Source organism: Mustelus asterias, chromosome 12 (genome assembly GCF_964213995.1).
Source record: "Mustelus asterias chromosome 12, sMusAst1.hap1.1, whole genome shotgun sequence".
In the NCBI taxonomy this organism is placed as follows: Eukaryota; Metazoa; Chordata; class Chondrichthyes; order Carcharhiniformes; family Triakidae; genus Mustelus; species Mustelus asterias.
The window spans coordinates 10,723,450-10,751,092 of record NC_135812.1 but is presented as its reverse complement, the minus strand read 5'-3'; the positions used below and the strand labels follow the sequence as shown (position 1 = coordinate 10,751,092).

Below are 27,643 nucleotides of genomic sequence, written 5' to 3'. Positions count from 1 at the left end.
AACACAACACACATTAAGGATCAAACTTGCACACTGCATGCACATTGTTCATCTACTTCAGAACCGCAGAATCCATTAAGGGAGAATATTAACTAGGATCTGGTCTAAGCACCTACCAGTCAGGATTTGTTGGTACTATCTCAGGTGAAGGAGCGGCACGGTGGCACAGTGGTTAGCACTGCTGCCTCACAGCGCCAGGGACTGAGGTTCGACTCCTGGCTGGGGTCACTGTCTGTGTGGAGTTTGCACGTTGTCTGCGTGGGTTTCCTCCGGGTGCTCCGATTTCCTCCCACAGTCCAAAGGTGTGCTGGTTAGGTGGATTGGCTATGCTGAATTGCCACATTAGTGTCAGGGGGATTAGTAGGGTAAATGTGTGGGGTCATGGGAATAGGGCTTGCGTGGGATTGTGGTTGGTACAGACTCGATGGGCTGAATGGCCTCCTTCAGCACTGAAGGGATTCTATGATTTATCAAGTTTTCATGTACTCATTAGGGAAGAAAAATATGGATTTTAAGTTAGTTAGGTATTTGTATGTGAAGCTTCTAAACCAATCTATAGTATTAGTGAACCTCTGTTAAGGACAAGGCCTGTATTTCCAGTGGAGCTTTATTTTGAAGGTGTGTATGTTGATGAGGGAAGGTTGGGCAGCACGGTGGCACAGTGGTTAGCACTTCTGCCTCAGAGCACTAGGGACCCAGGTTCAATTCCGGCCTCAGGTCATTGTCTGTGTGGAGTTGCACACTCTCCCCGTGTCTGCGTGGGTTTCCTCCGCGTGCTCAGGTTAAGGTTCAATTGCCCCTTAGTGACAGGGGGATTAGCAGGGTAAATACGTGCAGTTATGGGGATAGGACCTGCGTGGAATTGTTGGTGCAGGTTTGATGGGCTGAATGGCCTCATTCTGCCATAGGGATTCTATGAAGTGTCATGAGTCTTTTGCCAGGTTTCACAAGGCTGTGACTTTGGTGCAATCGTCCACAATGCATTCATACCTGGCAAGGGTCTTGCTCACAAGAGAACAGACATTCTGAGAGAGGCGATGCTGGCTGTTAAATGATGGATTGCACAGGGTCAACACTGAGGAGGGTGAGTTGGGATATTGGCAAGATTAGCCCCCAGCAGGCACCCTGAGGGATAGTACAAGACAGTTTGGAGTTTCAGGGTGGCACAGTGGTTAGCGCTGCTGCCTCACAGCTGCAGGGATCTGGGTTCAATTGTGATTCTGGCCTCAGGTCTGTGCAGAGTCTGCACATTCTCCCCGTGTGTGTGTGTTTCCTCCGGGTGCTCCGGTTTCCTCCCACACTCCAACATGTGCAGGTTAAGTAGACTGGCCATTGCCCCTCAGTTTGTGTGGGTGTGTCCTGAGATCCTGCCCTGGGTGGACCCTGCTTAGTGCCCAGTGTCTGTGGGGATCGGCTCCAACTCTCTGCGACACTGAATTTGAGTAAGCGGTTCAGTGAAAGTGAGGTCTGGAGTTGCTGTTGCGTACCTTGGTGAGCTCTCTGGAGGAAGCCCAGAGAAGCACACGGCGTGTCAAACTGCAGATATCTCCCAGGTGTGCAATGCAAGGTTGACCATATGAGGTAGTGAAACAGGTGACTGAACAGGGATGAATGCTTTTCTCCTGTGTCCCTGCTCGCTCCTCCCTCTACATTACTGTTCGCTCCAGTCTCCTGCACGTGGAACGCTCTGCCCTCCCTATGCTCCTGCTCTACTGTCCTTTGCTTCTGTTCAAATAGGAAGAACAGGAATCCATTTATTCCCTCAAGCCTATTCCAACATTCAGTTGGACTATGACTGATCTGCAACCTAACTCCTAGCACTTTCACCATGCACTACTGTCCCTGGATCTCTCCATGATCCTGCCAGAGGCAGATAGACTCAGCATTGCAAAGCAGGTATAACCACCTGCAAGTAAATACTTGCTGTTAAAAACATTAAAGTTTTAAAACATTAAAATATCCTTGCTATGTTTCACATTCTTGCATTATAATTTTAAATTGGGCGTCCCAGATTATGCCTTTTGAAAAGAGATCCTTCAACAGAAATGTTTAAGCAGTGCCTTGACAAGCAGAAATCCAGTTAACTACCTACTTATAAAGTCAGAGCACAGTTGTAATTGTTTCCAAATTCAGGCTACCGCCCAGTGCCCGTGCGTTCATGCTTCTGAACCGAATGCCCTGTGTTTAAGTTCCACTCCAGGCATGGTGGCCATGGAAGGAGAGTTCATGCAGCTCGAATCGAATTGTTAGTTAACTGTAACATTCTCTAGGGGAGAACAGGATATGAAAAAGGTCACTTCACGAGACAGGTAAAAGTTGACTCTTTTAACTACATAAACTAGGAGGTAATCAATCCACACTCAACCCAGAACTTTCCCAGTCACATTAGCCAATCTCTCATTGGAATTGTTGTGCCTTATAATCATTTTTGTAAGTATCAGTCATCATACTGGGTATAACAAAATTATTCTACGGCTGAAGTGGAAGTGCACACATTGGAGCCGACAAAACCTAATTGCTGTAAATTGAGGGAATCCCACATAAAATAGAATCCCATAGAACCTCTACAGTACAGGAGGCCATTTGGCCCACCGAGTCTGCATCGACCACAATCCCACCCAGGCCTTATCCCCGTAAACCCCACATACTTACCCTGCTAATCCCCAGACACTAGGGTCAATTTAGCATGGCCAATCAACCTAACCCGCACATCATTGGACTGTGGGAGGAAACTGGAGCACCTGGAGGAAACCCACGCAGACACGGGGAGAACGCACAAACTCCATACAGTGACCCGAGGCCAGAATTGAACCCGGGTCCCTGGTGCTGTGAGACAGCAGTGCTAACCACTGTGCCACCGAAATAATCAATTTAGTCATCAGAATTCAAAAAGCACAGAAAATTAGTGTTCAATTTTACTTAACATGGAGTTCAACTTCACAGCATGAACTCTCCTTCACCTTGACCCCATTTCCATCTTAATTTAAAAATTGATTTTCATTTCTTTCATCATGCCACCTTTTTAAAATCTCTTTCCATCTTTTTCTACTCCCTAGTCTGCCCGAGAAGCATCTGTTACATGTCTCAGGTTGTCCTTTGACACGCTGCTTACCTTTGCTCTGCCATTTACCCTGTCTTCATCGCTGCCTGGCCAGCATTTATTGCCCATTCCAGTTGTCCTTGTTCAGAGGGCACTTGAGTCAACATGGCTGTGGCTCTGGAGTCACGTGTCGACCAGACTAGGCAAGGACAGCAGATTCCCTTCCCTAAAGGACATTTGTAAACCAGACGGGTTTTTCCGACAATGGTTTCATGGTCAGCAGTGGATCCTTAATTCCAGATTTTAAAAAAAATTACATTCAAATTCCACCATCAGTCATGGCAGGCTTTGAACCCAAGTTCCCAGAACATTAGCCGAGTTGCTGGATTAACAGTTCAGTGATAATGTCACTATGCCATCACCTCCCCATGTTTGTTATTGATAAAACTACCATGTTCGTTTCTTGATATCACGTGGAGTGAATTGGCCGGAGACTGGCATCGGAGATGCTAGGGGCCACTGGAGGAGGATCATTCACTCTGAACTTCCAGCTGTTGATTTAAACATTGAGCTGGGCTTATTGAGGATTGGGATGTTTGTGGCTCCTCCTCCAGTGAGTTGTTTAATTGTCCACCACGATTCACGACTGGATAGGCAGGACTGCAGAGCTTAGATGAGATCCATTGGTCTGATCTTCAGGGCAGCCAATGGATATGTATATATTCCACTTTCCATGTCTTTTAGCTTTGACAAACAGTCATCTGGACTTGAAACATCAGCTCTTTCCTCTCCTTACAGATGCTGTCAGACCTGCTGAGATCTTCCAGCATTTTCTCTTTTGGATATGTACATGGTGCATTTTAAACCTTCAAAGCATTTTAAAAGTTCTACAAAAGGTGCATTGAGAATACCTACCATTCAGTCTTCAACTGAGCCTGCAAGCTGGATGGAATCAAACAGAATACTTGACAGATGCTACATGCAAGAGATCTGTGCACAAGCAACACACAAGTTGAATATAGAGTACCTCAAAGATCAAGAATGTTTACAAAGGCGAAGAGTGTCGAGACTTGTTCTAGAAACTAATTGGGCAGGCTGGGCGAGGATGTACCTCAAATTAGTTACTTTTTGTCAGGGTGATTAGCCTCCGGTTATTTAATTGTCCTCCTGCAAAATGTAAATTAGCTTAGACTTCAGTTTGCTTAACATTAGAGTTCTGAAGATTTGAAAGATTAGCACTCAGCCATTTGTGAGCCACCATGTTCCTCAGCCCCACAGGAGAGCAGCTTAAAAAGGTGGTGGTCACCTCACGAGAATGAAACAGAAAAAAAAGTGACTGGAAACCCGCAGGTACACGACAGAAGAAAAAAACAGATTAAATAAAACACCAACAGATAAAACTCAACCCTTTCTTTAATACTCAAAGAACAAAAATATATAAATTCACATTTGAAATGTAGTACAGCTTGTCTGTAATTGATGGTTTATAAAAGCAAAGGTTCAAGTCTTTGGCAGTTGACATGACAATTTTTTCCTCAGTTGCAGACTATGAAAGATCTACCAAACCCCTCTCATCTCCACAACACTACATTTACAAAACCTACCACAAAACATTTATTTACAAAGTAGATTGGACCATCAACAACAACAATAGAAAATAACCAGGATACATGCTGATATTTATATATAATGGTACAAGTTTACAGAATATGTACAGTTTGTAGAAAAAGGGATCTGTACGAACTGACCTCACTGCAAATAGCTGAAAACTTCATCGTTTACAAGGCAGCAAAATGTACCTGCTTGTCTACATCTATACAATAAAAGCAACATGCACCATAGCCTTTTGGAAGTTACGCAGCTCCAAATGGTCAGATTGTGAGATATGTTAGGTAGTCAACTATCTTTGGTGGTATAGGCAGGCTCTCAACAGAGCTGGTGACCATCACTCTTCGTAGAGCCATGCGACAGAGATGCTGAAGACTAGGGACATGCTTGGGAGTGGCCCAGAAGTGAACACTACCATCTTGGGTCCTGGGGGAGGAAAGTAAAAGCAATCATCAACTACAACACTTGTGTACTTTTGAAAGAGCTCACAGATGTGAAAATTATATAGCCCGACCCAGGGTTCAATTTAAACAAGGAGGATAAGGGGTGACTTGGAAAGAATGACCACCAAGTATATTAATTAAATCTTAAGCATAAACCATTGCACACTAGTCATTGCCAAGTAAAGACTTTCCAACAGCCATACAAGCGAGGAGCCCAATATTCCACGATTGTCATAATCCTTAAAACATTCAAAAAGCAGACCATGAGTTCAATGTTGATCATAAAGGGAATACTGGATTAAACAGGACATTCATGAGCACAGCAAGACCTGGGAGCAAGCACCTTGCCACCTTAACAGAACAGCAACAGTGTGGACAGCAAAACAAAGCTTGTTTTCAGTAAAGAGATACAGGTACTATTCATCATTAAAATGGCATTGGATACCAAGTTAATTTTCACTTAGTGGTTGAAAAAGTGTAGAAATATATCAAATCGAACTTTGGAAAATAAAAATTGCCAAATCTCAAAACAAACCATATAACTTCAGTAGTGTTCAGGACAAATAAAAGTAAATCTGGTTCAGAAGATAAAAAGTTTGCATCCAATAATTTGGTTTTCTAGCACCTCGATTTTAACCTGGGAGTTCCTAGTATCTGGACTGCTCTTTACAATGTTCCTCAGCTCTACACAAAATTACCCTAAAGCATCGACACAATGGCATCACTCACCTTTTCACCAAGAGCAGGGGGAAAAACAGGATGGTAAATATTTTTCTGATATGAATCACTGCTGAAGGTCAGGATATTAATATACCTACCCTGTAGCAAGAACACTACCATCTGGAGAAAAGGCACAACACAGTCCATTACTTAGAGGAGCAACCTCTGCAGGGCAATCGCCACCAATCCCCCAGAATCTCACCATTCTGAAACAAACAAAACGTGTCAGCTTTACACAGATAGTAACTAGTACAAAACTTTACAAGTAGGACATGTATCTTGGAGTAATGGCAGCTGACAAATCCACCAAATTTTCCATCATAACAAATCCAAAGGATAATGTCACTTGTCCGATTGGAGAGACTGTGGGGTTTATATTGTGGGACTGCAATAACAAGCATTTTGCAGGGGGGGGGGGCAACAGCTCTTCATAGGCACTGCATGTTTGATGAATCTTCACAATTCTAACATGCAAACTTCAGAGAACTGTGTTGACATCTAATCTTCCAATCAGAGCAACAGTAGACAATGTTAAGATAAAGCCTTGGAATTTAAGGAATGAAAAACTAAATTGGTTTTACGGAGATATTATGTTGTTGCATGTGTAAACTCACCAAGGCTAGCTGTGTTCAATTCACGATTAGAATTAATCCAATAAAAATATTTACACAGAAGGTATTTCAGAGTCAACTTTAGTTAACACAAGAAAACAAATCACTCAACAAACACGAGTATAATAGGTTATCAACGGGATAAAAAGTCCGTTTAATCCGATTAAATGAAAATATTTAAAATTTCCAGCTGTTACAAAAAACCTGCTACTAAAGCATTTGAAAAGCACTCCTGTTTTCAACTGCAGGAGTTTAAAGTTTATTAGTGTCACAAGTAGGCTTACATTAACACTGCAATGAAGTCATTGAAAATCCCCTAGTCGCCACACTCCAGCACCTGTTCCAGGTACACGGAGGGAGAATTTAGCATGGCCAATGCACCTACCCTGCATGCCTTTTGGACTGTGGAAGGAAACCAGAGCACCCGGAGAAAACCCACGCAGACACGGGGAGACCCAAGAGTGACCCAAGCTGGGAATTGAACCCGGGTCCCTGGCGCAGTGAGGCAGCAAGTTGGATCTGCAGGCTGACAATATTCATCTGTACAGCTGAACACAGGGCAAACAGCTACTGGGTTTAGAAAATGACTTGGGAGAGAATAGAATCTTGGAAGTCCCTTCAATATTTTTATTTTCTGAACAAGAACAGTTCAGCCTGCCTTTCCAATTCTCAAACTAAAACGTTGCCAGCAGCTTTCAGCAGTCAAACTACTTCTGGCCCAAATCCAGCTCCAACTCAAATATTATCCAAATGACCGTGCTTCAGCGATTTTATCCCCAGAGCCAGGCAGCAATTCACAAACCGAGAAACATAATGAACACAGGTATCTTTGAGGCAGAGATTGAAACATGTGCCCGTAACACCAAGAGTGACAGCTAACCATTATCAACTCTACAATACTCTACAAATCAATTTCCAATGCTTCCCTGACCCTCCATTCACAACCTAAGAGGGCAAGGATGTGGATGGGATCGAACTGGAGTCAACTGACCAACTATCTGAATGGCCACGTTTTCACTTTTCTACATCAGAGCTCTAACAAAGGGTCACCTAGATTTGAAACATTGGCTCAATTCTCTCTCCACAGATGCCACCAGACTGCTGAGATTTTGTGTTCTAGTTTCAGATTCCAGGATCCGCAGTATTTTGCCCCAAAGTTTTCCACTATATGTTACAGCTAACTGAATTAATGCATTGAATTTCAAGATCTCTAGGGCCGTGCTGCCCGATGGAACTGATGGACACCTTCCTCCTCAAATACAAAGGGATTACCTCTAAAATACGTTTCCATTTACGCACGCACACACACCTCTCTCCCCCCCAACCCCAAAGTTGTACTTTCTCCCCCCCCCCCCACCCCAAAGTAGTACTTTCTGGTCCCAGAGCAGGAATTCAAGGTACTTAATTGTCCACTTACTTGTCATCAGCAATGCTAGCGATGTGCAAACCATCGTGGCAAAAGGCAACAGAACGCACCCAGCGATCATTCGCTCCACCAGCAAATATTGGAGTTGGAGGTGGAAACAGATGTCTGAAAAGGCAGAGCAGAAACAGTCCAATCCATTAGATATCCTAATTGCTTCCCACTTACCAACTAATAGAAAGCGCAAATGCAATACAGCACATGCCCAAACAAACTTTTTAGGTCAAATACTCAAAAAGCACATTTATTTGCCACAATCATTAGGGAAAAGCCAGATCCCAAAAGTTCAGCGAGTTTGAATTCTCATTATGAAACCAACTCCCCCCATACTCAGGTTCTCAAATGACAAAGCTGAATGTTTTGATGACATAAACTTTAATTAGCATGTACAAAGCTTCATTAGTTTAACAGTAAAACTTGTAGAGCCAGTAGATTTAGTGCATCTTATTGATTCTTCTGGTCAGATAGAAAATTCAATAAGTGATTTGATCAGATTGGTTGTTTAGCAAAAACAAAAACATTGACTTTTGTGCACAGCGGTTCGCACTGTTGCATCTCAGCACCAAGGTCCCAGGTTCAATTCCTGTCCTTGGTCACTGTCAGTGTGGAGTTTGCATGTTTTCATCGTGTCTGTGTGGGTTTCCTCCGGGTGCTCTGGTTTCGTCCCACAGTTCAACGGTGTGCAGATTAGGTGGACAGGCCACGCTAAATTGCCCCTTAGTGTCCCAAGATGTGACGGTTAGGGGGATTAGTGGAGCAAATACATGGGATCACTGGGTTAGGGTCTGGGTGGGATGCTCTGTTGGAGAGTCAGCGCAGGCTCAATGGGCTAAACAGGCTGCTTCGGCACTATAGGGATTGTATGAACTCATGAACATTCTTTCACTGGGTCAATAATCATAGAATCATAGAAATCATAGAATCATATAATATAATATAAATCATATAATCCGAGATATTTCCCATACCCGCTTTGCCAATAACCACCCACACAGCTCAATTTAGTGGGGAGGGGTGGAATACACAGCTGTTTGGATGTTATATTATACTGCACATATCCAGCTGGCTTAGATGAAGTTTGTTGACATTTTAAACATAGGAAAGCTAGTTCTTCAGTATTGCTGACACATCTTGGAAACTCCAGATGAAATGCATTAAAGTAATGGTGAGCATAATGTCCAAATACAAGCTTGTACAAAGCCCAAAATGAAATCCACACCTCCAGGAGAGGATGGGAAAGAAGATTCAGTGCTCATTCACAATGACATTCCCGGCTGCATTATCCCACACTGGGAAAGGGTGCCATGGTCACTTACCCCAACTCCAACAAAATACTGCCTCTGTGTGGATCCCAGACAATAACTCGTGTATCATATGAGGCTGTAGCCAATAATGCTCCGTCAGGAGAGAATTCACATGATACCACATCATTAAGGTGACCTTCTAGTTTACGAATCATGGTGTACTTTTCCATGTTCCAAAGAAAAACCTGCAATGAGAGAGTCGTGGTTTACAGCTCCAGTTCATGGTTAATCTTCCCAAACACGATCTAGTTAGTTAATTTATAACTTACAACAGGTTTAGTACAAGTTTTCACACGATCAAGCAGTTTGAATTATACAGTACTTCCAATCGATATGCTCAGTGTCATAACCGCAAATAAAAATTTTAAAAAGCGATAATTGCAAACATGCCAGCTATAACTCAAACTATTTATTCTAAATAACAAATCCAACATTTTAACATCCTCAAAGGATGCCTCTATATTTTAAACAATTTTACAAGTTTACTTTAATTACATCTCCCAATTGAAAGTTAACTCTTCAGTATTATATAATTTATATATAATTAGAAAAAATACAGTACAGGTAACTTAAGCATAACATTTTGTTACTCCAACGGAACCTCCATTCAGAGTTAAAGTTCACGTGTGTTTACAAAACGTTTTCATCAGGAGCGAGAGCCTATGAAACAGCAGATACTGCAAGAGAAAAGAACATGTTTGACGGCCTAAAGGAACAATCCTTTGGCAAACAACAAAACTGAGGCTACAACATTACATTTAGAGTTACAGTATTAGAGTTACAACAGTACATTAACCAGACGATTCAGTTACAGACAAACTGTACAGAGTACAAAATACTATGACGACATTATGTTGCACGATCAAGATAGGATTTCAGGCAAGTTATAGGAATTCTCAATTTCTCCACCCTTCCTGCGGACCGAGTGGGCCATTGTACCCTCCAGAGGAGAGAGAGGGGGGATAGGTGACCTGCTCCCAGGGCCTCTAATTCCACTCAAGAACAGTGATCCAGTTACAGTTTGGACTCCCCTCCTTCAGGATGGAGCCAGTTGGCCTTTGCCTGGTACCTCCTGCAGCCATGTAACAGTTATTTTGAGAACTACAACTGTGCCTTCTCCACCTCAGAGAAAAGTGGCAGTGCACGCCGTAACGGCAAAGTCTGGGCAGTCTACTTGCTCAAGTGGGGTGTGAATTCATAGAATCCCTACAGTGCAGCAGGAGGCCATTCAGCCCATCAAGTCTGCACCGACAGCAATCCCACCCAGGCCCTATCCCCGCATTTACCCTGCTAATCCCTTTAACCTAAACACCCCGGGACATTAAGGGGCAATTTAGCATGGCCAATCCACATAACCCACACATCTTTGGAGTTACAGTCGTAAGTGGGAGAAATTAAAAGATCAGATAGGCGCAGCTCCAGTGGCTCAAAAATCAAATTTTCCCCACTGGGTATTCAAAATAATCTGCCAAAAGTACTTACTTTAAGAACGGACATTGCAAAAAAAAAAAGTTCTAAGTTGATTAAAATGTGAGATATATTTTATACAAAATGCTTACAAAGGGAAGCAAATACTTGGTCACAATTGCAACGGATTTTAAGAATGGTTATTGTGCGTTTCTTCTGGTATACAAAATGAGGTAGCAAACTGATATCATGTCCTCAAAAATTGCAATAATTTATTGATGTCGTGGTCACAGGCTAAAGGCTGTATTCCTGCCACTCTACAACTGGGAGACAGTTTCTCAGGCACTGGCTACCCTCCAGTTCCACACCAAAGTAACCGCTCAAGTGCTAATCTAGACAGCAAGTGCCAACAAGCTGGAGTACATCACAGCAGAGCACAGTCCTATCCTCACCTGAACTCCACACATGCACACTTATTGTGAGAGCTGGGATCAAAAGGCAGGAATCCCAACCAATTTCCCCCACTCATCTCAGGGATGGCAAGACCAAACACAGCAGCCTTAACACTGCCTTGGCTGAAATCAGCTAACACAACACAGACAGAGGATTGAACTTACAATCTCCTTGGTGTGTCCCAGCTACTCAGTGGACAAATTCACTGACCGGGAGTCTAGGTTCACTAATCTACTCCAAAAGAATGTATCACGATAATTAGCTTGGTACTGATTTAACCTCCAACTACAATTCACAGATGGTCACTTTACAACATTGCACATTTCTACATTCTTTGGAAATAGAAATAAAAGCAAGCTCTACCATACACACTGCGTGTTTAAAACAGTATTCACAGTAGGCAACCCAGTGGTGCAGTTGGCAGGTGCTCCAGTGGGAGTTTTACAACATAGGTTCACACTTGTGGTTGCCCACGCAGCATTCCCGATCTTACCCAGGCTGTCTGGGGGGGGGGGGGGGGGGGGAAGAACCAAGCTGAAGTCAAGTCCCTCCCATTAAAAAGGAGGAAGAGGGTGGAAAAAAAGCCAAAAAAACAAGGAAGTTATCCTGGGCTGCTCACACACACCTTCTGGTAACATTGTCAGAGGCCAGGGAGCAGGTCGCCTGCCCACCCTTTGCCAGGAATGGTACATGCTGCGGGAGATCTAAAGAGGAAAAAAATACTTAGTAAAATGGGGGGAAAAAAGGTTAAATATTTCTGTTAAAATGTTCAGCAGTACGTCGTTATCCATAAATTAATATTAGACACGGAGAAACTGGCCAATTCACATTACTGGTTTTGAACGATCACTTCAGTCCAGGTCACAACAGAGTATTGTGAAAATTACATGTCCTGCAAAAGTTTACAAGAGTCATTGGAAACAGTCTAGGGTTTGCTGCCCATGTGCTTGCCAGCCCACAGTTTCTCCTCATTCAGGTTAAATTGGTGGGGAAAATCGGAGTTGCCAAATGCGGAGGCCAAACCCATAGCCAGGTAGTTTTAAATAAAAATCAAGTGCGCTACAATCTGCCAAACTAGGAGGCATTGGATGCATAAAATCTTTGCCAAAAACAGAACACAGTGGGCATCAACCAGCACCCATTCATGCCTTACCCTCCCATCCTCGGTGAATATTGACGAGCCTCGTCAGAGACACTCCCCTTTTACACAGCTATTACTCCTGCCAATGCCCTTCCCTGTGCAGCGTGACTGGACCGGGGAGCACACTACTTCAATACCAACACAACTGCCACTACCTGGGGCAGACAAAACAAAGGAAAGCCACAACTGTAAAAAGTAAAGCAACTAAAAGGGGATTAAATGTATCCAGACTTAAATATGCAATCGGCTCCCCTGACAGCCGAGTGGAGTACACCTCTTATTGAGAAGCTGAGCCATTTGACCAAAAGTCTAGGTTCACTACTTGTCTATAAGCTGACTGTTGTTGGGAGAGGCACAATACTATAATTGATCTCAAGAACCAAAGTAGCTTAGAGCACAGAAAGAACCCATTTGGCTCTTACATGGACAGGTCTTTGAACAGTGAGACTGCTAATCCTAGCAGTGATTCCTTCTAAGTAGAAAGTTGGGCCATAAGAAACTAAATTTGGCTAGAATATCACCCTATGCCAAAATACCCACAGCTTAGGCTCCCATTGATGGTTACTTGGACAAGGTACGCTGTAGAATCACAGAATCCCTACGAAAGGAGGCTAGTTGGCCCATTAAGCCTGCACTGACAACAATCCCACCCAGGCCCTATCCCTGTAACCCCATGTTCTGTTAACCCCCCTGACACTAAGGGGCAACTTAGCATGGCCAATCAGCCTAACCCGCACATCTTTGGAGTGTGGGAGGAAACCGGAGCACCCAGTGGAAACCCACACAGACATGGGGAGAGCATACAAACTCCTCATAGGGTGACCCCCACCTAGGAATTGAACCCGGGTCCCTGGCGCTGTGAGGCAACAGTGCTAACCACTGTGTTGCCCTTCAAAATGAGTGTTTTTGGATATTTACCCAAACGTGAGTCTTAACCATTTTTGGTGAGGGTGAAGAGACGATTAGCTTGGTAACACTAACAGGAATTTCACCAATTTGAGAGGATTGCTCTACTCAGCTGGGAACTTCAATGACAAGTAAACATTAAATTTCAAATGCATTTACTTGATCAGAACACTATCTGTGCTCAAATTCATTTTAAGGAACGAGGTTTACAGTGAAATGAAAACTAATGAGCTATTTCTAGCCAAGACTGTACATCTACATTTCAACAATTCTAATGGACCTGTTAAGCTACACTCAATCTGTCTTTAAAATGAGCCATTACCAAAGATGCAGAAGCAAAAGTTTACACTTCAGGAATAGACACCCAAAAAAGATGCAACAGGGAGTGTTTTAAAAACAGTACTTTTCCTGCTCAGTCCAAATGATTGGCAGCACTTAAAGCTGCAGAGAATAAGACGGCGGGAAATGTTATGCTTTACCGTATTAGCATCTAGAAAGCGTTTGAAGACAGGATTCCAGGTTTTAAAATAGAGTCAATTTAATTTGAGGTTAGCTTTCCCCTTTCATCAAATAATCCTGAAACATAAACTGAAGTTCCACAGCTTACAAATACATGAACTAATGTACAGCCTGCATCATTTACAACTTCAAGTTTGACTATTGGATTTTAGATACTTTTCAAAATGAAGCAGCTTTTCTCAGATTTGGTCATATAGTACCTCAGGTGCACATAATTATTTAAAAATATAAATACACGACTGCAGAGTAGAACAGGTGGAAATGTTTTGGTGAACATTCTTGTAGATCAGAAATCAAACATGTCAAATCATTTTAAAATAAAATAAAATGAAACAGCTAAACTGCAATTTAAAAAATTAAAAAGGGGCATCCTTTATAATTCTCATCTCACTTTCAAACGCCTGTTTCCAATAAATCAAGCAGACATGAACCCAATTTTAGACCGTCTGCACAAGCATTTTCCCCAGCTTGCTAAAGCAGGGAGGAGAAATTTCTTCGGATTGGAGGCAGGTTGCTAGGGGTGTGCCGCAGGGATCAGTGCTTGGTCCTCTGCTCTTTGTGATTTTTATTAATGACTTAGAGGAGGGGGCTGAAGGGTGGATCAGTAAATTTGCTGATGACACCAAGATTGGTGGAGTAGTGGATGAGGTGGAGGGCTGTTGTAGGCTGCAAAGAGACATAGATAGGATGCAAAGCTGGGCTGAAAAATGGCAAATGGAGTTTAACCCTGATAAATGTGAGGTGATTCATTTTGGTAGGACAAATTTAAATGTGGATTACAGGGTCAACGGTAGGGTTCTGAAGACTGTGGAGGAACAGAGAGATCTTGGGGTCCATATCCACAGATCTCTAAAGGTTGCCAGTCAAGTGGATAGAGCTGTGAAGAAGGCCTATAGTGTGTTAGCTTTTATTAACAGGGGGTTGGAGTTTAAGAGCCGTGGGGTTATGCTGCAACTGTACAGGACCTTGGTGAGACCACATTTGGAATATTGTGTGCAGTTCTGGTCACCTCACTATAGGAAGGATGTGGAAGCGCTGGAGGGAGTGCAGAGGAGATTTACCAGGATGCTGCCTGGTTTGGAGGGTAGGTCATATGAGGAAAGGTTGAGGGAGCTGGGGCTGTTCTCTCTGGAGCGGAGGAGGCTGAGGGGAGACTTAATAGAGGTGTATAAAATGATGAAGGGGATAGATAGAGTGAACGTTCAAAGACTATTTCCTCGGGTGGATGGAGCTATTACAAGGGGGCATAACTATAGGGTTCGTGGTGGGAGATACAGGACGGATATCAGAGGTAGGTTCTTTACGCAGAGAGTGGTTGGGGTGTGGAATGGACTGCCTGCAGTGATAGTGGAGTCAGACACTTTAGAAACATTTAAGCGGTTATTGGATAGGCACATGGAGCACACCAGGATGATAGGGAGTGGGATAGCTTGATCTTGGTTTCAGATAAAGCTCGGCACAACATCGTGGGCCGAAGGGCCTGTTCTGTGCTGTACTGTTCTATGTTCTATGTTCACCCAGAGAGTGGTCAGCCTATGGAATTCACTGCCAAAGGAAGTAGTTGAGGCTGAAACAGTTTACGTTACGGTGAAGGGGATCAATGGATATTATGGGAGGAGGAGAAATCAGGCTATCAAGTTGGATGATCAGCCATGATCATAATGAATGGTGGAGCAGACTTGAAGGGCCGAATGGCCTCCTCCTGCTCTGATTCTTCTAGGTTTCTAAAAGAAATTGTGCAAGAATTAGAGGGAATTAAATGCACCCGATTTGATCCATGTTTCTTTCGCAAAATGATTCGGTTATTGAACTTTACAGCAGTGTGCAGAATCAGGGGGGAGGTTATGGACACCTTACTTATTACTCTGCATCAAAAATTAAAGAACGGACCTGGGAAATGCAGCACTTGGACAACTCCAGTGTTCTTTAGGCTGGTTGAGCACAGAAGTTCCCAATGAGAACCAGCCGTTCTCAGAAGATGTCCTAAGGATTCTTTATGTTTGCCTACATGGGTTGAGGGCCCCAAGATAATTACCCAGGGGCATTCTTACATAATAAGCCTGCCCATCCCCTCCCTATATCTCACAATTTCATCTGGCAGAAGCCTTGGAGTAGGTTCCTCATCTATCCTCTTATTCAAACACAAAGAATAAACCAGCCAAAAGATAAGGCAGCATTTAGTTTTTTGGGGGAAAAACACAAGAGGAAACTCCAGAGTAGATGTTTCAAAATTCTCTTTGAAGTAGTAAATAAAAAGCAAGACTATTCTTTGCCACTACCCAAATTTTTTTAATGGTAATTTCAAAAGCATGAAAAGCTAGCGCTTCTACATACTGTATCTAAAATTACAATCTATTAGAATATTGGTCCAGAACAATGCCAGAAAGTTATCAAAATCAATGCACGGACAAGAAGTCACATCCAATAGTCAAACCAGTTCAAATATATTCTGCAAATGTCAGCTGCAGCAAGGCGCCAAAAACTCATTTTAAAAAGTAGCTTTAATAACTTCTCAATTATAGGCACTATGCTAATATGTAATAATACAGCCTGAGGGTTGGATTAGCAGAATGCTAATACCATCATTAAAGCTTGATTCTAACATTTGAGTTACACATTTTGAAGGATTCCTGCACATTGCAATACTACGGTGCACACAATACTTGCGTAACTAAATTTTGATGACACCGAGCAAATTATGTATCAAGTTGATTGAGATTCTATGATGTATAAAATCAAACAGCCACATGCTAGATTATAAGCACCAACTAAATGCATCAAACAACAATTTCCAGTTTTAAAAAAAGAGGAACTTCCACACATACCGCTTTCCCAGCTCCAACAGAGCACAGAATAGTTGAATCTGGGGAGAAGGCACAGCAGTAAACCCAGTTGTGATGTCCCCTCATTACAGTCACCATATTGCCTGTAAAAGAGATAATGGAATCTGAAGTCTAGGATGATCCAGCCCAACAAACCAAGGCTCCATACATGTTTCTCAGTATGAAACTAAAGCAGAAGCATTCAAAAATATCCCCCAAAAGGACAGATCGACCTTTCAATTTAATTTGACCATTGCCCCCAAGCAGAAATGAGGTAATGATCAAGAAATCCTAAACTTTAGCAATTTGCAATCCAAATCTGAAAAGTTATGCTGACTGGTGCATCATGGCTCGCACAGGTGAACTAGATAGGCCTAATAGAACTGGTGGCTGCATTGCTCCTGCATCATTAGACAAGTATTGTGGCCTGACAAAGGTTTCAAGGCAAGTGCAGTTTGAGAATGTGGAGACAGCAGGTCAGAACTAAAATGTACCCCACCACCACTGGATCTCCAAACCCTGATCACATTGTAGTCTGGTGCTGATCAAAACATTTCTGGTTAGCAACCCAGCTCGAGAAGCTTCATGGGCAAGGAGAAACATTCCCTTCTTAGGGAATATTATAACAGGAAGAGTTTTGCCAAATTATGACAATGAATGGAACACATCAAGAAAATTGATAAGTTAACATGTTTCTTAATACTTTTTACACACACACACATACTTTCACTTGATAGTAATACAATAAGAAAACACCTAGTTAATCATCTTAGCTGAGGGAGCTCACAGTATCCTGCATATTTAGAATGGAAAATATTTGGTTATCAAAACAAGGGAATATAGGAACAGATTAGGTTTTGAGTCTTTCCTACCATTTCATTATGGATGATCTGTACCTCACATTTCCCTTAGTACCCTCACTTCGATTGAAGTCTTCAAAATTTAAATTAGCCCAGAACGTACATCCTTTTGAGGGAGTGTACATCATATTTCTACTAGCCTTCCTGTGGAAAAAGTGCTTCTGATTTCATTTTTGAAAAAGTTGAGTCTGATTTTACAATGGACCCCTCATCCTGGGTTTCCTCCAGTTTTTTTTGGGGGGGGGGACCCTTTCTTATTTTCAAAACCTCAATTAGTATACCTTTAAACGGAAGAATACAAAGTTCATAAAACTGTTGCTCAGAATTTAACCCTTTACAATTGGTCTATCGCATCTGCATTGTCCTCCTCTGTTGCCAAGCAATCTTCTGAGGAGCATGCCCAAGCCCAAATACAGGACTGCAGATGGTGTCCGCACAATGGAATTCCAATCCCTTGATTGGAACAGGCATGACCAATACAAACTTCCAGCCATCTGCAGTTAACTTTTAAGCTCTCTCAGAATTGATACAAGAGTAAATTGAAAAAGAAACATACCATCATCCTTAAGATCCCAGACCCTCAGAGTCTTATCTCTCGATGCAGATACCAAGATAAGGCTGCCATCAGGTGCAAAGGTCAAATCACGAACAACCTCATTGTGATCCATCAAATTAAGGAGAAATTTACCTGAAACATGAAGGCTGTATTGAATTTCAAGTACATGAAAGATTGCAAACTGAGTTCATGATGATTGGCCAGTTTAAGACTATGGCAAGACTATCCTTTTAGTGGTAATATCAAAGTTACATTTATCAGCAAATTTCTACTGAACATAGCTCTTTTAAAAATAAGAAATCATATGGTTGTCTAAACCACTAAGCCATGTAAATGTTGACAGCAACATTTGAGTAATTGAGAAACAGAAATGCACTATTGAAAGAGTGGATTTATAACAGTCAGGGTGCAATGAGTTTGGCGCGAAGACCAATAGAAAAAACATGCCCAATTAGGACATGGCTATTTAATCATTCTAAGAATTAGCACCATGCAGTTCTCAACACTCCAAAGGGTGGCACGGTAGCACAGTGGTTAGCACTGCTGCTTCACAGCACCAGGGACTTGGGTTCGATTCCCGGCTTGGGTCACTTCTGTGTTGAGTTTGCACATTCTCCTCGTGTCCACGTGGGTTTCCTCCAGGTGCTCCGGTTTCCTCCTACAGTCCAAAGATGTGCGGGTTAGGTTGATTGGCCATGCTAAAAAAAATTGCCCTTAGTGTCCTGAGATGCGTAGGTTAGAGGGATTAGTGGGTAAATATGTAGGAATATGGGGCCAGGGCCTGGGTGGGATTGTGGTCGGTGCAGACTCGATGGGCCGAATGGCCTCTTTCTGTACTGTAGGGTTTCCATGATACCTGTCCACCTAAAGTTAATGCATCTATTACACTGCCTTTTATTGAACTAAATGACTAGTGAGTGCATATTTTATTGATACAAGACTGCAGCAGAAAATACAAGAACTGACAGCCATTTTGGGTTATGCATCAGGGACTGTTGAAAACAGTTCTACAGAGGCTGTTGCTTTATGAAAAGAAACACACACATGCTTCAAGTAATTAATGCCATCCTTCATTACATGCACCAAGGCATTGCTCCAACACGTAGGAGTGTTACTTATGGACAAGAAAATGGAAAATAATGGGTTTAGTTGAACCAGGAAAGAAGAAAAATAAGCAAAAAATGGAATACTTGCTAATGCATACTGACAGAAAGGTTAAGTCAACAGATCATTGTACTTGGAGGATTAGACCATCTGCGCCTGTTCACTTGGGTAAGCTTACAATTATGTATTTATCTCAGAAGCTAAAATCTGAGGAACGTTCAAGCTGGAAATACAAAGGTGTGGATGGGCTGAGGTTTAACCGCAATATTGCTTCCAAATAGGAATGGTTAGAAAGTCCAAAGAACATCAGTTTAAAATCCCACAAAAAAACATTAAAAGCTATTTTCTCAAAAGGGATATATATTTTTCGGACCCAGATAAGAAACCAGAGTAGTTAGATGCTAGCTAATTTGCAGTTATAGTACAGGCAAGTTACAAAGAGCAAATATTATGAAACAAAGAAATTCTGTACTTGTCAAAAACACAAGGCACTCCAGGCAACATTTAAGTAATTGAGTGAATCAAAACACCATTAAGATTATACTTTTCTGATTGCATTGACATTTGTTTAATACTAAACCATAAGGGGTCAGAATGTATGAAGATTGATTCCACCCTGACACAGCTAACTATTATTGGGCAGCATTTAAGGATTAGGTGCATTCAGTTAGGGGAGGGCAAAAATCCAACAATGAAAAAAAAGTGAACAGAATTACACTTTAAAAGTAGTCCAGTCTTCACTGGTCAGGCTCAACTGGACAATCATACTGGTACCAAGAGAACAATACCCAGACTAAGCCTGTAACCCTCAGGAAATGGATCGCAGTCCAACTAAATGGAAGACACCACAAAAATTGAGGGGTTCAACTTGATTTTATTGGCACCTGTAAAGTGGCTAACATATGCATGCTTATTTGCAATTGTATGTCTGTAATTCTAAGTGTTATCACCTGTGTTTTTAATCATCTGTCAGAAACTTTATAAAGTCTACAGAATCTTGTTACCTGTGTACACGTCCCAAATTTTGATACGTCCATTGCTCAAGCCAGTTGCCAGCAGCAACTGGTCCTGCCCAAACTTGAATCTGTGCCATTCAACGTTCACGCAGCGACTCTGCTTCTCAGGTACAGAGGAACCAAAAGCAAGAGCCCACACAATATCACCACAGTCGATAGTATGCTCTTCTGGATGGTTTTTTTGATCGTCACCACTTGGCTTCCTGGGATTCTTATTGACCGTATTATCAAGCTCATCGCTACATAATCTTCTGGAAACAATAAAGTTCAAAATTAGTACAAGAACATCTTAAATCAGACAATGCAAGGATTTATATTGTTCAAACTATAAAATGCATCTAGGTAAGCACAGAGCTCAGAACAGTACTATATGACCTGCAAGTGCTAAAGTCACAGTAAGGAAACAGCACACTAAGAGTTAAGGCAGTTGTTTTCACCAGATTCAAATGTTAATAATTTTCTAGGCATAAAAACAAGTTTGTGTTCAGACATCACGGGTTGTTTTTAAAGCTCTCCAATCACACGGTCCATTTTTCACTAATGGTTTACTAAATAAATGTCCTATGTAAACCTTTTACGATTATCTACGTCCTCCATTAATAGAAACCAGCTGTATCAGCACCCATGTAAATCAAACATATTGCTGCCGTCTTATCATTGTTGTAAACTGATGCACAAGCCTGTTACACATTGCAACTCAGTGATTGATAATCTAACTGCCCTTCGTGTCTGACCAGAAAACAAAAAGCCACTTTGTGAACCCAACAAAGATCTCAGTTGCATGAAAGCTGAAGTTACAAGGGAGCCAAGACAATATAGTGAAACAGCTATTTCTGTTCAAATCCAATGTAAAACAAGATCCAACTTGTTATTACTTGATATAAAGCCACCCTGTTATGAATTTAGCAGCTGCTGGTTAAGAATCCACCTTCAGACAAGCAACTGCCATGTGTCCAGAGGGCACAGACTATACAGCAGTCAAATAGAATGAGTTAGCATTTCTTCAGTGTTACAATCATTTAGTCACTAGCTGACTGCTTCTAATTACAAACCACACCAATGTAAATTGCTAACATTCTCTCTTCTTCCACCTAATACTTCACTGCTGAGGCTGACTGCTCATGTCCAGCTATGATACAACCATGAAGGTTCCATTTAATGGTCACTCTTCACAATAAGGTCTAGGTGGCAAGACTGACATTTGACCAACGACGGCCAAATTCAAACCAAATTCTGTCCTTGGTGGAAGGGCGGCAATGAAGGAAGATGATTTCCTGCATTTGGGGTAAATTTCTCTTTTGAAAGCTAGATGCTTTGAGAAATAAACTTCAAGAACATCTTCTGAAAAAGTACTCACTTATTTGCGTGCAGAGACCAAGGAACCAACTTCACTACACGATGACCCTGAGACCAAGCGAAATACGAGCCATCAGGCGCAAAAGCCACAGTCCAGGTTTCACGGCCAGACTTTTGTTCAAACGGAGCAACAGGTGCCCAAAGATCAGCAATTAGCCGGGCCTGTGCTGCAAATACAAACAATGGAATATTAAACCCTCCTCAGATTTTATTCAGCAAACTACTCATAACTAAAGGAAAAGCTATGTACTGTAGCAAGACACGCGGGGAACAAAAAGAGCGAAGACAAGTGCAAACCCTCTGGTGCACCTTTTACAGTGGGAGAGGAAGGGAGACAGAGAATGAGTCAAATTTCACCACTGCTCAGCGCTCTGCAGTGACACCATCAGAGAAGTACATGTGGACATCAAACAAAGACCTATGGATACTGCTCTCACATTGCCGAGGTTAACATGAAAAATGCCCACTTTGGAGAAGTAACTGAACAGCAAATGGCACCTCTGAATCTTCTGCAACAGAGAAAAGGGAGCCAAGCAAAGAGAAAATCTGGCAGTCATAAATATTTGGTCATTGCTTGCAAGGACATGGAGATCGTGCATGCACACACATTTTCCATTAAAATAATAACCACATTTGCAGGACCCAACAAAGCCAAGATACTTTACTTAGGAAAGAATTACACAGGATGTAGAAACAGAAATAAGCAATCCATTTGACTCAGCCAGTCTATACTGGAATCCTCTATTCTCTTCTCCCTCAAATGCTTATCCAGTGTCCCCTTAAATGCATTTACACTTTTCACTTCAATCAAAACATTCTTGTGGTAGTAAGCCCCAGGTCCCGACCACTCATGGGTAAAGACTTCTTCCGAACTCCCTTCTGGATTTGGAGGTAGCTAAATTTATCTTACACAAGCCAGTGTGTAATATTGCTCTGGAGTCAGTAGTAAGTATAGCAATATTTGGACATAGAACTGTGTCCATAAAGTTCAAGTATGTTTTGAAGTCATATTCGATTTGATACACTAACTCGCTACAGATGGTGCCAAATCAGTATTTCCAGCACTTGTTACAGGGACAGGCCTGGGTGGGATTGTGATTGGTGCACACTTGATTGGCTGAATGGCCTTCTTCTGCATTGTAGGATTCTATGTTACTAAACCCAAACATTTTTGCACTCATTATCAACTCTCAGCGATTGTAACATTGGTAAATGATGCCACAATGCAGGTACAATCAAATTACTCCCTCCTCTCAGTCAAGAGTCCCATTCTCCCAAACCCCCATAATTATGCACACGAACCATGACAACCTCCTTGGTCCTCAATCTGCAAACTTCAAGCAGCTTTCAAAAAAAAGATTTATAATTTCAAACTACCTCTGAAATTACGACTGTTTTACCTTCTTCCTTGCTCTTCCAACACCCACTGCCCCAGTAAAACTATTCTTCCACTCCGTATTTGGAAGGACAAAGAATTTGAATTAGGAATATTAGATGTTTTTCTATAGTTTAGTATAGGAAATTAAATATAGCATCTATTGTTCTATAATACTGTAAATTCAAACACCAGAACTGTTTTACACTTGGTACTTTTACAGTTCAGGTCCAGGTAGGTGCCATTCACATACTGGCTCCCAGCATCAACATATCTAATGAAATGACTGCTCTAGCTGGTAATATCAAAGAGCCAATTTTAGCACTTTGGCATGGAGCCAAACATAGAAACCAGAAGCAGTAGGCCATTCAGCCTTTCGAGTCTGCTCCATTCATTATGATCACGTTTGATCGAGTTCACTATCCTGGTGCCACCCATATCCCTTTAGTCCCAAGAGCTTTATCTAATTTCTTCTAGAAATCACAACGTTTTGGCCTCAACTACTTTGTTGCAGTGAATTCCACACATTCGCCACACTCTGGGTGAAGAAATTCCTCCTTGCCTCCATTCTAAAGTTTAACCTTTATCTTCAAATTATGATCCTTAGTTCTAGACTCTCGCACAATTGGGAACATTCTTTCTGAATCTACCCTGTAAGAATTTTATAAACAGTGATATCACAATCTCTTACATAGAAACATAGAAGATAGGAGGAGGCCATTCGGCCCTTCGAACCTGCCTAATCCTGCTTTCTCCCCATAACCTTTGATCCCATTTGCCTCAAGTGTTTCTTGAATACATTCAATGTTTTGGCATCAACTACTTCCTGTGATATGAAATACAGTAACAAATATAGAAATATTTGAGCGCAAACATTTTTGCTGCTTATGTGGGCTGTTGTCAATTATTCACAACACCCAAACCTTATTTTAGAACAATGGAAGGTGCTGCAACATGGTTACATTTTGACTGTTAACTTCCAACAGTATTAAACTATCACAAGGTGTAAAATAGCCTGGTAACCAATAACTGGGTCTGGAAGTTTCATTGTTTTTCTGTTAAATCAGGGTCATGCTGGGACTGCTGACAGCAGCAAAGTTCTTTGCTATTCCCGTCCAAGTGGCCAACTCCATTCACGAGGGCAGTGTTGCCAAGCTGAAGCAAAAAGCTATATGCTAATTACAGCAGAGAACATTACTGGCACTTCAGAATGAAAAACCAAGGAAACTTTCGAGTCATGGATTGAGTGGATGCTGTTGCCCTCTTTTTTTTAGGTCAAACCAAATAAACAAACTCAGATTAAGTCAGGAACCAGCAACAGAGATGAGCACAAATCTTTGAAAAGTGTGTGTTAGGATTACACGACGAATTTCTGCTACACAATGACATAGCCGACGTTACGTCTATGACAAGGGCATACCAAGCTGGACAAAATGTAAAGCCGTGACTCAAACAGCCCAGAACAAAAATGTGCAGAAACTCTAGGAAATTATAATGTACTTTTAAAAGGAAAAAAAGAAAGTGTCTCTGGGGCTCCTTAGAGACACTGGAATACTGACCCAACAACCTACTGAAGGCGCAGCACCAAAGGAATGATCAAACTGATGGACAAAAAAAAAATGAAAGGCTGTGGGATGGGAATTCCAAAGAGTGGACTTAAAAGCAAAGCCACCAATGACGAAGCAAATGGGGGAAAAAAATGAATTACACTTTCAGGTCACCTCATTAATGGTTTGCCTGCCCCCAGTAAGAGGCCTCAGTGAAAAAAAGGGAAGTAAATATTTCTTAATTGACCTTATAGTTGCTGTTGCCAAGAATCTTGCATCATCCTGGTTGTTCAACAGCAATTCAAATCTAAGCAACAATGTGTAGCAGTATTTAAAAAATTTTAAACTAAATCTTGCACCTCTTGGCAAGAGTTTCTACTAATAATCCATTAGCAATGATTTCTGTACTAAACAGCTCCACTTGGAAGAATCGAGCAAACGACATTTAATGAAATTTAAACAGTGAGCCTATTGGTGCTTTAAAAGTAGAAAATTAAGTGAAATACGAAGAATGCCAATTCGAAATAGCTGCAACTCTGGCTGCAAAAAGGGCTTCACGCTAGAATTTGATATCGAGTAGTGTTTAACGGGTGTGGGAAAATTACTGTAAGATGCATCAGGAGAGAGAGGATGAAGAAGCCAGGCACACGGCACAGAAACAATAACTTGGGCATGCGGTGATATCAAACAAAGGGCAGAGCTTATCGAAAAAAAACTCGCTGCAACACCCATAGCTGCAGTTGCTTAAGAAATAGTTTCACTTTCCGAGAGCGAAAATGCGTTTGTTCCTCACGCCGCCACTCAAACTGCAATGTCTAAAATACAACATGTGAATCCATGCCGTTCAGTGGGAGTTTTCCCAAGGGAAGATCTATTTTTTGGAGCTATATTTAATTTGGGTGGGGGTTTGTACTGAGGGGCTCCAGAATGACAGCCCCACCCCTCGTTATTTTATTTTGGTTGGGGGTGTGTTCCAGTATAACGTGGGGCTCCAGCCCCTGTTTGGGAGCCGGGGACAGCCCCGATGGCTCCTCCCCATCCCCACCCAACCAGCGGCACCCCTCCCCCTCAAATTGCCCATCACCCCCCCCCCCCCACCCAGTTCACCCCTACTCCCCACACACACACCCCAGACCCACACCATTCCCCACAAACCACCGACTCCCTCACACCCTCTTCATCTCTCCACCCATTCCCGCCTACAACTCCCCAAACCTCCTCAGCTTCCCTCCCCCCAACCTCCCCTCACACACCCTCTTACTCGCCCAATACACCCTCTCCACCTCACACACCACACTGTACCCCCCAAACCTCGCCAGCTCCCTCCCCCAACACGCCCATCTCCTCCCTCACACCACCCCAAACCTTGCCCCATAACCCCAACACACCCCCAAACCTCTCCTCACACACCCCTTACTCCCCAACGTACCCTCCCGTCCCCCATAACCCTACTCCCTCCACACCCCCTCACCCACACCCCCTCTCCCACACCCCCTCTCCCTCACCCACACCCCCTCTCCCTCACCCACACCCCCTCTCCCTCACCCACACCCCCTCTCCCTCACCCACACCCCCTCTCCCCACACCCCCTCTCCCTTACCTATTTCATTCTGGTTGGCAGATTCTGGGAAGCTGGCCATCTAAGGAGACACGGTTCTTGCGGTGGAATCTGCAGCGCGGCTGCTCCCTCCCTGCCGCCCTTCACAAAGAGAATCCCGGGGCAGCGCGGCGAGCGCCTCAGCCGGAGATGGCGGCGGCGGATGGGGAGCCTTGAATAAAAATCTGCTCTAAGATATGACGGTGTTCTATTGAGATGGTTCCCTCCGCACCTGGAGCTGACAACAGACTGGGGTGGGTGGGGTTGATTTCAGTCAGCGTCTCTCTGCCGGCGGGGCCTCACACTCACACTGAGCCGCCCGCCGCTCCGCTAAATATCAACAAGCCTCAAAATGGCCGCCAGCAGAGGGGGCGGGGCCGCCGCGTCTAACGTCATCACGTCGCCATTGGCCCCGCCCCCTGTCCTCCCCAGGTGAGTACGTGCGCTGCAGCACGCGCGGCTCAAACTGGTGCTGAGCTGGGACACATGGCCTGGTGCTGAGCTGGGACACCTGGCCTGGTGCTGAGCTGGGACACCTGGCCTGGTGCTGAGCTGGGACACATGGCCTGGTGCTGAGCTGGGTACCTGGCCTGGTGCTGAGCTGGGACACCTGGCCTGGTGCTGAGCTGGGACACATGGCCTGGTGCTGAGCTGGGTACCTGGCCTGGTGCTGAGCTGGGGCACCTGGCCCGGTGCTGAGCTGGGTACCTGGACTGGTGCTGAGCTGGGGCACCTGGCCTGGTGCTGAGCTGGGGTACCTGGCCTGGTGCTGAGCTGGGGTACCTGGCCTGGTGCTGAGCTGGGGTACCTGGCCTGGTGCTGAGCTGGGGCACCTGGCCTGGTGCTGAGCTGGGGCATCTGGCCTGTGTCTCAATCCATTCTGTCCCGGAACTGGTCTTGCTAAAGTCCACTCTTTGTGACTAAGGTCACATTACTTACAGGATACTGCGAGGCCTGGATAGAGTGGACGTGGAGAGGATGTTTCCACTAGTAGGAAAAACTAGAACCAGAGGGCACAACCTCAGGCTAAAGGGACGATCCTTTAAAACAGAGATGAGGAGGAATTTCTTCAGCCAGAGGGTGGTGAATCTGTGGAACTCTTTGCGCAGAGGGCTGTGGAGGCCAGGTCATTGAGTGTCTTTAAGACAGAGATAAATAGGTTCTTGATTAATAAGGGGATCAGGGGTTATGGGGAAAAGGCAGGAGAATGGGGATGAGAAAAATATCAGCCACGATTGAATGGCGGAGCAGACTCGATGGGCCGAGTGGCCTAATTCTGCTCCTATGTCTTATGGTCAAACGTGACATCCAATAAGTAAAAATAAAATAAAAGTCTATTTATTCGTCACAAGTAAGGCTTACATTAACACAGCAATGAAGTTACTGTGAAATTCCCCTAGTCACCACAGTCCAGCGCCTGTTCAGGTCAATGAACCTAACCAGCGTGTCTTTCAGAATGTGGGAGGAAACCGGAGCACCCGGAGGAAACCCACGCAGACACCAGGAGAACGTGCAAACTCCACACAGTTGATAAATTGAGGAATAGAGGGTTATGGGGAAATGGCACAGAAAAGGAGTTAAGGTGGGTGTATGTATGTGTCTGTATGCGTGTGTGTGTCTGTCTGTATGTGTGTGTGTGTCTGTATGCATGTGTGTGTGTCTATGTGTGTGCGTCTATGTGTGTGCGTCTGTATGTGTGTGTGCGTCTGTATGTGTGTGTGTCTATGTGTGTGTGTCTGTATGTGTGTGTGCGTCTGTATGTGTGTGTGCGTACCAGTGCTGGAAGTGTCAGAATGTGTGTGCCACAAAAGTTAAAAACCAGCCATTCAGCAGCA

The 27,643-nt window shown here is 43.3% G+C and overlaps 1 protein-coding gene across 2 annotated transcripts; it reads right to left on the bottom strand.

The window, feature by feature from the left end:
- Positions 1 to 4,435: 4,435 nt before the first annotated feature.
- wsb1 (WD repeat and SOCS box containing 1) lies at positions 4,436 to 26,172 on the bottom strand. 2 transcript variants are annotated; one of them, XM_078224715.1, is made up of 9 exons: positions 25,812 to 26,172; positions 21,291 to 21,456; positions 19,922 to 20,184; positions 17,814 to 17,945; positions 16,401 to 16,501; positions 9,162 to 9,334; positions 7,840 to 7,953; positions 5,910 to 6,017; positions 4,436 to 5,074 (listed from the first exon to the last, which is right to left on the bottom strand). In XM_078224715.1, exons 1-9 carry the CDS (start codon positions 25,849 to 25,851, stop codon positions 4,912 to 4,914), a joined length of 1,260 nt encoding a protein of 419 aa, XP_078080841.1. In that variant the 5' UTR covers positions 25,852 to 26,172; the 3' UTR covers positions 4,436 to 4,911. The 2 variants fall into 2 exon arrangements, with proteins under 2 accessions (XP_078080841.1, XP_078080842.1); XM_078224716.1 differs by having other exon boundaries at positions 19,922 to 20,181; positions 25,812 to 26,049.
- Positions 26,173 to 27,643: the final 1,471 nt, after the last annotated feature.